Genomic DNA, 12,005 nt, shown 5'->3' with positions numbered 1-12,005 from the left:
ATAGAATCTGCCTCTCTCTTCCTGCATTATTTCACATATATATCTTCCATCTGTGTTACTATGTGATAAGACGTTGTCCAATTTAGTAGATGAATAATTGGGGGGTGGGGGGGGGCGTGGACAAAATCTAAAAAAAAAAAAAAAAAAAAAAAATCCTCAAAATATTTACCCTCTATGAGGCTTCAAATAGCAGGATTTAATTCTGCTCAATGGCTTAATAATATATTGTGTGCCTGCATGGAAAAACACTGACTTAATTTCCCTTGAATTAGTCCACAAATATGGTGTAGGATTAATGGTGTTGACTGTTTAAAAGCAATGTTTAGGAAAGAAATTAACAGGCATAAGTCCCCAAACAAGTCCTAGTTCATGTTTTACACCTATTTTAAGCAATGTCTCATGATGAATCTGTAAAGCTCCCAACGTATCAAGAATCCTTAGGCATTGCATTCAGTATAAAGCCTTTAACCATTTATTTCTGCCATGTTTGCCTCTAAGGAACTCAGCAAATTGCTATCATCCAAAGGAGTCATTTGATGCAGGCATTAACTATCTCCTTGGAATCTCCAGGTGGAGGTCTAACACATATAAAACTTCCTCACTGCAAAAGCAAACCTGGGAATTTCTAAGTTGTACCCCCTCTATTTCAGAAAATGGTCCTGGCCACCCAGTTGCTGAAGTCATCAATGCAGAGTTGTCCAAGACAATCTGCAATACACTCAGCAGTTCCAGATCAGCATCCCAGCTGTGCCATTTTCTGCTAAATGCATCCTGAGAGTTCCTAATAGCATTAAAGCAATTGCTAATTGCTCCCTCAGCCCTGCAAATCTTTAAACTAATGTTTTCCTCCTGCAGAGATCAGGCCCTCCTACCCTGACCACCTGGTAGGTGCAGCAAGCTCAGCCTCTCCCTGTAATCACACCACCTGCTCGCTCCTCTTCATTGCTCACAGAATCATCTTCTCCCAGAAGTCTTCCTGAGCACCCCAAATAAAACTGTGCCCCCCACTTTTTTCTCCAAACTAAATCCACATCTGCTGTCAGTTCTGCCACAGCAGAGGTGATGGCATCACCTTGGAGATATTACCATTAAGTTTGGTTTTGTCTGTGACAGCATACAGCATCACTGAAGTCACCTTACTTGAGTTTTCTTGAGTCTGCTGTTATACAAGCTCTGTGAGGGTAGAGGCCAAGTCTTTCCTGTTCACTCACAGATCTTGAACTCCTAATACACTTGCAGACACAGAATAGCTATACAATAAGTATGTGTGAGAAGAAGAAAGGAAGGGATGCTCAGAGAATAAGGGGGACAGCTTTGAAGCAGAGGAGGCCTCGGCATGGGCAGTGTAAGAATCAACAACTATGAAGAACTTGCAATAGAAAGATGCTGCTTGTGTGCACTTCCTCTGTAGTTTATCCTCTGAAAGTCATATTTAAACACCCTGAAGATATCAGGGACAAATTAGGTCTATGTGTAGAATGTCAGTATATTAAAATCAATATTTTAATAAAATAATTCCATTTTCATTAGTGAAAACAAACATCTTTTCAATCATCTCAGATTGGCCTCCACTTTGGTGATATGCTTCCCCTTTCATTTCCTGGCTTCTGCTTAGTAGGGTGCTTCTTTGTAGTGGGGGTGACTTTTCTGATCATCTCTGAGGACTTTAGCATTCTTTTTAACATGTGCCAGTCCCCAAGGTTTCATTTCCTTGTAGCTCTCTGCCATGTGGAGGCTACCAAAAGCGTGAAGTCCTTTCTGAACATTTCTAAAATCAAACTCAATTTGCTGCTTCACAGTCGACGTGAGAGGCTTTCCTGGTTCTCACTTGGTTTTTCTTCCTGCTCATCTTTCCTCCAGCCTCACCCTGTTGGTTCTCCTCTGCATCCCAGAGATTCAACATCCACGACTCTTCTGGCCGGTGTTTTCTAACAATCCGATGGTACGGTTTGCTGAACTGTGATAAAACCTCCAGATCTTCACAGAGTTTATTGTGTAACAAGCCTGTCGTTTTACCAGTTTCTGCAGACACTTCAGTGTCCATCAGCAACCAGCCCACATTCCTGGCTCTGTCTCCCTCCCTCTGCCCGAAGGGTATGTCAGATTCGTGCCGGAGCATTTAGCATCCTCTGGGCTCCAGGCATGCTTGATTCTGTGCCTGCAATGACCTCTTTCCGATTTTTCTGGTAAACTTTCCTTCAACCTTCTTAGCCCCGAATGACCGGCTATGTGAAGCCTCCCAAAATCCAGGCTAATTGCAATGGCTGTCTCGTGCATGTTCTCATTCCCTCTGTTGATGATGTATTTAATACAGCAATTATCTCTGCCCGGCTCCTTACCCTATGGCCTTTATGAAGACAGAAACTGTTCTGCTAATATCTATATTCGCTAGTTCACAGCGTGCACTACGTCACCAAAAATACTGTACATTAAAAAAAGAACTTAGAGTTGGGGATTTAGTTCAATGGTAGAGCAAGCCCTGGGTTTGATCCTCAGCTCAAAAAAAAACTTATAGAAAGTTAAGCTTTCTTTTGTGTACACATTCTCTAAACTACAGGCTATTTATTCTATAATATTTTCAAACCATATTCTAATTATATGGTCCCAATTATTTCCACTTTATTTATTAGTTCAACACACATTTGTGTTTTTATATAAACTAATCTGGATTTAGTGATAAGATTTTTACATACATTCTTAAGAAAGAGAAATAGGAATACTTCAAGTTTATAATGTGAAAACAAAGTCAATGTCAAACAGATGAATAGTACTAAGTATGACAAACTCTTAACTGTATTCTTCCCTAAGCAAAGAAATGTTCATACATTCAATTATACAATTCTAAGAGTTAAAACAATGTATCTTAAGCCATAGTATACAAAGCGTCTACCTTGCTCTTAAACACGAATTCTTTACATTTACACAAATGACTATATTTTTATAACAAAACCTTATATGAAATTACAAAAATAAATTCAATTAAATATGCCTCCACATACTACAGACACGTATACATTGTTATCTGAAATCGCTTTATTGTATGTAGCTACCTAAACCTCATGCATTGGATGCATTGCTGTTGTACACTTGGACCTGGAATTATTTTACAAATTTGTGGTTTGCCTCTGTCACTAGAATAGAAACTTCCTAAGTACAGGTGTTGTTGCTAAACTAAATTGGACTCTGGTAAAGACCAAATATTCAATACTTTTGTAAAATAAATAGATGGATGGAAGTGTCCATGAGCCTTGTATTGTCTAAGAAGTTCATGCTATTAGAATAGAGAAATGAGATACATTCCTTTGTTTGATTTCGAGCCTCCTTAGAGTTGTCAACCAAAATACTTTTCACATCAATTACATTAAGTAAAAGATTATTTTATCAACCAAAATATGATATAGGATATTTTCATGTTGTTACACTACTAGAACTGGAAAATATATAAAAAAAAAATCGCAATTGTTTTTCTCTTTGTATTAAAATGCTTATTATAAACACACATTCAGTAAGCTGTTGAGGACTTGATCACCTGGCTTTAGTTCTGTGGTTTGTTAGTTACTTAATCCAGGTTAGTTAACTTACTCCTGAACTTAATGGACTTTGTTGTGGATTAGAGATAAAAATCTATGGCTCATTTGGCCTTCAGAATAAAGAAACCAACGTCTGTAACATATTTAACAGAGTAATACATTAATATTGAATAAATGCTAACTAGAAACATCACCCTGGTACTGGAAACAAGTTGATAAAACTTCCTTTCAATCTTCTATTCTGGAACAAGAATTTCACAAGATGTTGGAACAAGGGCTCATACAGCCTCTGAACATTGCCAGTGCTACTGAGCTGTCTATTATGGAGACAATTTCACTGTCACCAAGCATTGACCCTAGAAGGTTTCCTTTTATTTGAGGATTATTATACTCTTATTCCCTCTATAGCCCGATACTGGAACATACTCCTGTTCTTTGTAGTTTTGCTGTCTCCTTTTTATTCAACTGATTGTAGATTGTGCTCACAGACCAACAATTTCTCTTCTCCATAATAAAGGCCGAAAGATAAAAGATATCGGAATTCAGTGCTGCGGTTGCCTTTTAAACTGTGTTCACCTGGTCTGAGAGATTACCAGCATCCTCCTCTTCTCACTCATGCAGGTTCCAGTTAGCCTCTCCCTCTCTCCACACTGTGTGTATTTGCGTGTTTAAGAAATGATATAACAGGTCCTCATCTCCCAAGTGGGACTTCCTGGTGACAAGGTGCACAGGCTAGCCTTCCAGCACTCTTCCCTATCTAATGCTTGCAGAATTCTCTATTTGGAGGCTTCTGTTTGATTGTTTCATACATGTAGAGAGAGTTACATTCGCCCTTTACAATTCTCTCACATCACTATTTTATAATAAAGAGCTGTGTTGACTTAAGCATTCCTATCTTTTCTCATGTTATTTTCAGCTAGCTTTGGCCCCATCTGCGCTGTCGAATGACTTTTGGATAAGGACGATGGCTCAGCAGAAGAGACCTTGGATTTTATTAGAGCATCCCGTACAATGCAGCACTAGTCTTGTTTCAAATTCTGCCTCAATGTCACCCTCTCCCTAAGGGCCCCTCACAGGAATAGTAAAGCACATGTACTACACAACTTGTACTCCATTCTACTGATACAATTTTATTACAGGATGTTAAAGACAAAACAGAAAAGTACCACCAATATCACTGGCAGTAAATTTCAAAGAGTCTCATCAGAAAAGTTGTTAAATATTTGATGTGATAGATATGCTGATTAGCTTATGTTGATAATTATACATTTTCCTCAAAAATGATAACATCAACTTTGTGTTCCACACACGTGCACAATTATAACTTGTAAATGTAGCATAAAATAAACCAGTATGTTTTTTTTTAAAGAGGAAATTATTCTTTAAGTGACAATAACACACGAACTCAGAAAACCTTAGCAAACTTGGTCATGACAGCTTTTCTATGGGCAACCAGAGGTAGGCCCTTCCTTCTATATAACACCACCTTAGTAATTATATGCATGTGATTAAACCTGGCTTAAGAACTTATTACTTTATTTATAATCTAACTTTAGTGACCCCTATATAGTCAACATGCACTCAATCAAAGCAATGTCTAAAATTACTAAGTTGTTGAGAAACATAATAACATTTACAAAGATTTAAAGACATTTAGTTGTGTTAGCTACTATGGTCACTTATTCACATGCAAAATAATGTAGCAGCCACAATAGGAATGGAAAGGTCAGGTAACCTGTGATTTACAGTAAAAAGTACCATCAATATTGCTACTAAAATTGAATTAATAGGAAGCAAAGGTGAAATCAGATCAACTTCTGTCCACCCTCATTCCCATGACCAAATCATCATTTGATGGGCATAAATATCATACATACTAAGAGTCAGCATAGAGAGGACTTATGAAGAACACAGCCTCTTTATTTAAAGACAGGAGACAGTAAGGCAAGGTGACACATGGCTATGAGACTACCACACAGGAGGCAGGAAGATCCCAATTCAAGAGAAGCTGGCTGTATAGAACCTGTCTCAACCTCTTTTTTAAAAATCAGTAAAGTGGATCTGAAAGTTGTAACTACACCTTAGAGATTTTTAGAGTTAGTAAGAAAACCAGTACAGTTCCCAGAGCATAAGTACTAAGCATCAGTACCTAATACTGGCTTTGTTCAAATCACCTGTACCAATGTCACACTATTATTATTATTATTATTATTATTATTATTATTATTATTATTATTGGCATGCTTTACTGTTATTAGTTATTCTTATTATGATAAAGGTAGCCCAGTTAGACTGAAAAGATACATGATTACAGTTACACTTTGAAAAGACAAATTAGTATACATACACTGTTAGGGGACAGTGAGAGAGCCAACATAGCTGAATTCTTGCTAGGAGTCAGCTGAGAGATGGGAAGGGCTTTCAAACAAGGGCAATGATAAGAGTAGGATTCTAATACTTTTGAAAGCAAAAGAATGAATAAAAATTATGTGCAGAGTGCATCATTATAAAAGAAAACAGCAAACTCTGCAGATTTCACACTTCACCTAATGTCCTTTTCAAGCACAGAATTTTTAATTTTTTATTTGTCCTGGAAGGCATGCTCTTGTAGTCTTTTGTTTATTCTGTGTTGCTTGTTTGACTTTTTCTAACTGCTTAAAGTCAACCAGAACTTTAAGAAACACTCAAAAGTACATGATTTGAATATTCTTTATGTAATTATTTCTTAGAATAATACCTGAAAGAAGGAAATGATATCAAACAAACAAACAAAAAAAGCAAATTCTTCATTGCATCACATTCTATGACTGGAGGTGACTTGTAGTCACAGAACTATCAGATGCTGAACAAATAGCAAATTGAACAGACTTTTAAATATTGACTTTTTTAAAAAGATTTTGCTGGGATAAATAGATATTACGAATCATATTAAATGTCACTACAAAACACTTTCATTATTACTTATGCCCTTTTTGAAGACACATTTTTTTTAAAGCATCACTTTTGGTAAATACCTACAATGAAGTTTTACAAGCAATTTGTCAGTTGGATTTTGGGGTATAGCTACAAGGGATTGGCAGTACCCAGGAATGGTACTTAGCCGAATCAGGAGGGATTCTAACATACTAACTTTTCCAGAAGACTGAATGCCTTTGATCATGGCCAGACAAACCATGACCCAGGCAGCCAGCAGGCAGACAGTCATCTTCCAGTTCAAGCCTCCACTTTCGGAGATGGAGCTGGTGATATCCAGGGCTTCCCTGTACCAGTAATAGGTGGTGGCAGAACTTTTTTCACATTCGGGCTCAATATCTGTGGGAAAAAAAAAGATGAGATATAATAATTCAGACTATCTACAAGTCGCAATGTGTAATTTTGGGTTTTGCTGAGCAAGCCCCTTAGCCAATTCTTACCATTTCCTAAAAAAACATGAACAGGAAAATGGAAGTCTAGTTCACAATGACAATCGAAATTTTGCAAACTTCAAAAAAAATCAGGAAACAGGTATCCTCTTTGATATTTATTAAGAATTCTTAGGGGATATGTGAACTTCTTATGGCAATAATTAAAACAAGTAGTTTACATTTTCCTTCGCAGACTCATAATTATATGACACACTAACACAGCCCAGTCAAATCGGACAGCTGATGGCCAAAGGGATTTTGTTAAAAAGCAGAATGAAGTGGCATTCTAAACTTGAAGCATGATTTTTGGAATTGCTGCATGAAAACTAATGCTAACTATCATGGTAACAAAACAATATTTGCATACTTTGTCAGTCAAAATAGCAACATTTTTATATACTGAATTAAATAATATTTCACATTTTTTTATTTTACTTTCTTAAATATGACTAATAAAAAAATCTTTAACTTCATAAATGAATTTTATTCTACAGTAAATGGTTCTTCATTTCTTAATATTTTAAAAAGATGAAAACTACAAAACACCATAGTCAACTACATAAAAACAGTAAGTTCAATTCAAATCAGTGTTTTACTTCCCTTTTGTAGGCTTAATGAAAAGGAGGCTTCCCCGGGGTATATAGAGTATATAAGAGAAAGCTTGCAAACTTACAGGTTTGTTTTTTTTTTAATCTAAAGTCTTAAGTACACTAAGTTAATCCAAAAAGTCAGTAAAATTATATGAGGTCCAGTTTATCTCCTTTGTTGAACTGCTGCTCCTAATGTTGAAGCAAGCAGCCATTCCAATAACTGAAGGAAGTCTGCTACGATGCTCATTACATTTCATTTGTTTTGTTTTGTTTTGTTTTTCCCATCTACCACCATATTTAAAAGGCAGAAAAGAAAGTCTGTGACTTTGCTAATTTTTAAATCATTCCATATAAGAAGACAACATAGCATGCGTCTTACAAGTGTGCGATGCATTTTTCACCAGGGGGCATTGATCCCAAGGAAGAGGTTGTTGGAAAGATTGAGAAAAGTAAAACAACGTCCAGCCAATGATGACATTGTAGTAAAGAGCCACAAAATAGCACACCTGCAACAAAAAGAAACGCACGGAGTTGGAGTTTTATCGCGCATCCTCTGCCCCTCCCTTTAAAACAATGGGGTGCAGTTCACGCCACCTAATAATATTTAAGTCATGATCTTACATTTTTTTTCATCTGAAAGGCATTGTCGTTTCTTTAAAATACCCTTTCTGAGTTCAAGGTTTAAAATACAAGATCAAAGTATTACCAGCAGTCATAGATGGTTTTGTACAGTGCCTTATGTCCCAGTAGCTTCTAAAACATGATTAAAGAACTATACAGGGACAAAAACTTGCAGTTTAGTTTACAGAGATGAGGATCACACCATTCCAAACCAGTAAACATAAGAACAAAAGTCACGGTAGAAAACTTACTACACAGCTTGCAAATCCAATGCCGCCCAGTTTAGGGCTTATGTAATTCCAAACCCCGATGCTGCCTCTCCGAATTCTTTGACCCACCGAAAGTTCCAGGAAAAAGAGGGGAATTCCTATTACCAGAAGTAGTATTAAATATGGTAAAAGATAGGCACCTAGAGAGACCAGAACAAACAGAATGTGTCATGCTTTTCAGTAGTCACAGTAGAGTATACCCTGACGCTAATCACTTCATGAAAGACAATAGTTGAGTTTTTCTATAAAACAAATAGGGGTCTTTGAGAATATATAACTGATTTTCTTTAAACTTTTGAAAGTTTGAATTCTGGATTTAATTGCTCTAAGAAGTCCCTCGGGACAGCTTGATGGCTCTATGGGAAAGCCCTTTGCTACACAAGTGAGATGATTTGCATTGGAGTCCCTGAGCCACAGCAGAAGAAGAAAACGGTCCTGAAACCTCTTCTGACTTCTTCATGCATGTTCCCCCTCAACACACATATGCACCACACACAAACACACATACCCAATAATAGTACAGTTTACAACTTTTTAAAAGTAGTTCATGGTAGAATAAGTCTGATTAAAAGGGGTCATAAATAACCCTACTTTCATTTTGTTGAAAAGATAAAACAACTTCATTGGAAAATAAAGGATCATAGCCTGGCAGTGCTGGCACACCGCTTTAATCCCAGTACTCGGGAGGCAGAGGCAGGAGGATCTCTGGGAGTTCCAGGCCAGCCTGGACTACAGAGTGAGTTCCAGGAAAGGTGCAAAGCTACACAGAGAAACCCTGTCTCGAAAAACCAAAAAAAAAAAAAAAAAAAAAGGAACATTTCTTTGAAATAATTGTTTTTGTCAATAGACTTCACAAACTCAAATCCATTTTCACACAGCATTTACGAAGTTATTTACTGAATACTAACCTAGACTCATTTAAGTCCTGCATTCCAAAAGCACGACTTGAGATCAATTGTATTTGATAGAACAAAAAATGTTTGTATTCTAAATAAGGTAATATCAGAGAAGAGCAAATACCTTGTCTGGAAGACAGAAACAGGAAAAATAATTTCTAGCAAAGATAATATTTTTTTTCATATATACCACATATAAAAAGTTTACTTCAGTAACCATATGCTTTTTGTTTTCCAAAATTATGAGGAAGGATGCAGAGTGTTAGAGAAAATAAAGTTTACACACTTTGTACTTACTGTTAAAGTGTTATATTTGTATTAAAAAATAACCATTTTCCATCATAATTGCATGTAAATTATAACTAAGGATTTGCAAATCAATTGAGTAGGTGGGCAATATCATTTTGATTGATGGGACAAAGAAGTTGTGTACATATGAGAACATTGCAAACAAGTGTGAAATGATCTACACACTGGATTTCATACATTCAAATTTCTAGGCTGAAAGCCTTACTCTGGATTTATTGATAAATACACCCTGTCACAAAGAAGTAAGGTGGGTAGTGATAAAGCTGGACATGGAACCATGGAATGTACTCCTCTACCTTCCATGAGTGCACAGGAACATGAACCTGCACAAATGCATGTACAGACCACGCAAAACATACATACACACACACACACACACACACACACACACACACACACACACACAGAGAGAGAGAGAGAGAGAAAGAGAGAGAGAGAGAGAGAGAGAGAGAGAGAGAGAGAGAGAGAGAAATGTAGTGTGTTAACAATTGCCTGCCTCGTTTTACATGTATAGGAACTGACCATGAAGAAATGAGGCAGCTATGGAAAGTTCACATGGCTTCAAGCAAGAGAAAAAACAAGGCTTCCAAACTGTCAGAGTGACTTCAAAATATGAGCCATTCTCTGTGTCCTAAGATTTAGTAAGCATGGCACTGTGTAATAAATGTAATATCTCCACAAATCAATGTATGTTTTCAACCTTTTTTTTTTCTGTTATTCAGAAAATGCCTCAAATGATTCATGAATAAAGGGTTTTGGTTGTTTTATGCTTGATTAAGATACTTCTCAGCTTTCCAGGAAACTATGCTACACAGTCTTCATCCCTCTCCAATTCAGCCTATTTCTCATGAGACATGCGGTACTGCTCTCTATTTTCATTTGTAGGCAAGAAAACAATAGTAGGGAAATTATTTTGAATTTTAATTTTATAAAAAAAAATAGGTAGAGGGATTTGTCTGGCTAACAGCTAATAGTTAGATTTCTAATAGCTGCTCATCAAGGCCGATGTCATATTAAAAGGAACGAAACCTGACTTTTATCTGAGGCTGCCTTCATCCTTAGCAGGATGTCCAGTAAGGTGTAGAAAGTGAAATGTCTCAAATTAAGAATTTCTGCCAGTCTTAGAAAACGAAATGAGTAGTGAGAAACTAACAAAAAAGCAAGCCAGCAAGCAAGAAAACAATTTTTTTTTTTTTTAAAACAGTCATACACAGACAGGTACTACTCTTTGACAACATAAATAATTCCCTGGTCATATTATCAACTTGCTAGGGAATTCCTGTTTTATGAATGATACATAATGTATGTATTGAATTTTATCTCTCTGACAGGTCTGATAAATAAGTTGCTTTCCCAAACCTCTTACTGTGTTCTGGTGGAATTATCTAACCACCTCAAATATACTTTAATCACCATAATTCCTTGGCATTTTATCTTAAGAACTTTGCGTATGAACCTCTATTCATTTGACATGGTGTGTGTGAATTATAACTAATGCCAAATAAAACCATATTTGTTTTCAGCCAACCAAATTGTCACAGACCAGAATATAATATCAGAGTAATCCTCATAACATTTGGTGATAAAATGTGTACCTTACAGAATATGTAGGTTTGGGGTTTGTAGATGTGTTGAGAGGGAAGTTCACTCACATGTACATGAGCATGTAGAGACCAGAGGTCAACATCAAGCATCTTCATCAACCAAAAGACACCTTATTTTTTTGATATAAGGTCTCTCACTGAGACTGGCACTCACAGTTTTGGTTTAATTGGCTGGCTAGCAAACCCCAGGGATTCGCCTGAATCCCTGCCATGAGCATTGATATTAAAGTTGCTTACCACTATGCATACAGCCTTTGTGGGGGTGCCTTGTGCACCATGTAATTTTCCTACTGAGCCATCCTCCCAGTTCAGAATATATACTTTTATCCATATTTACTTTGACAGACTTTATATGCATATATTATAACATTCAAAACAATCGGCTTTTCTCCATTTTTTTCCTTGATCTGGAGAATGAATCTATAATTTCATGTGAGTCAGAAAACATTTCACCCTTGAGCGACATCTAGCATTCCCTCAGTTTGATTTGGGTGACTACAGAACTATTAAGATATCCTCCTTTATACTGACTTTTTCCCACAGGACTTTTGTTTGTTTTGTTTGAGGTGATAGGTTCTCTCTGTGTAACAGCCCTAGCTCTCCAGGAACTTGCTTTATAGACTAGGCTATCCTTGAACTCACAGAGATTTACCTGCCTCTACCTCCTGAGTGCTGGAATTAAAAGTGTGCACTACCATGCCCGGTTATTTCACAGAATTTTTAAGAGAGTTTTTTTTTTTAAACATTGATAATTATGTGCCCACTATACATAGTAGAAGTGT

The 12,005-nt window shown here is 36.7% G+C and overlaps 1 protein-coding gene across 1 annotated transcript in view; it reads right to left on the bottom strand.

The window, feature by feature from the left end:
* Positions 1-12,005, bottom strand: part of Slc6a15 (solute carrier family 6 member 15) — a 50,300-nt gene that overhangs the window by 19,285 nt on the left and 19,010 nt on the right. The window contains exons 3-5 of the mRNA XM_036169703.1: positions 8,397-8,554; positions 7,904-8,030; positions 6,661-6,842 (exon numbers count right to left, since the gene is read on the bottom strand). Coding sequence (XP_036025596.1) covers positions 6,661-6,842; positions 7,904-8,030; positions 8,397-8,554 — 467 coding nt within the window. The remainder of the gene's footprint in view (positions 1-6,660; positions 6,843-7,903; positions 8,031-8,396; positions 8,555-12,005) is intronic.

The sequence above is a fragment of the Onychomys torridus genome, chromosome 20 (genome assembly GCF_903995425.1).
Source record: "Onychomys torridus chromosome 20, mOncTor1.1, whole genome shotgun sequence".
Lineage (NCBI taxonomy): Eukaryota > Metazoa > Chordata > Mammalia > Rodentia > Cricetidae > Onychomys > Onychomys torridus.
Note: the sequence above shows the minus strand (reverse complement) of the source record. Positions and strands in the feature narration are given on the sequence as shown.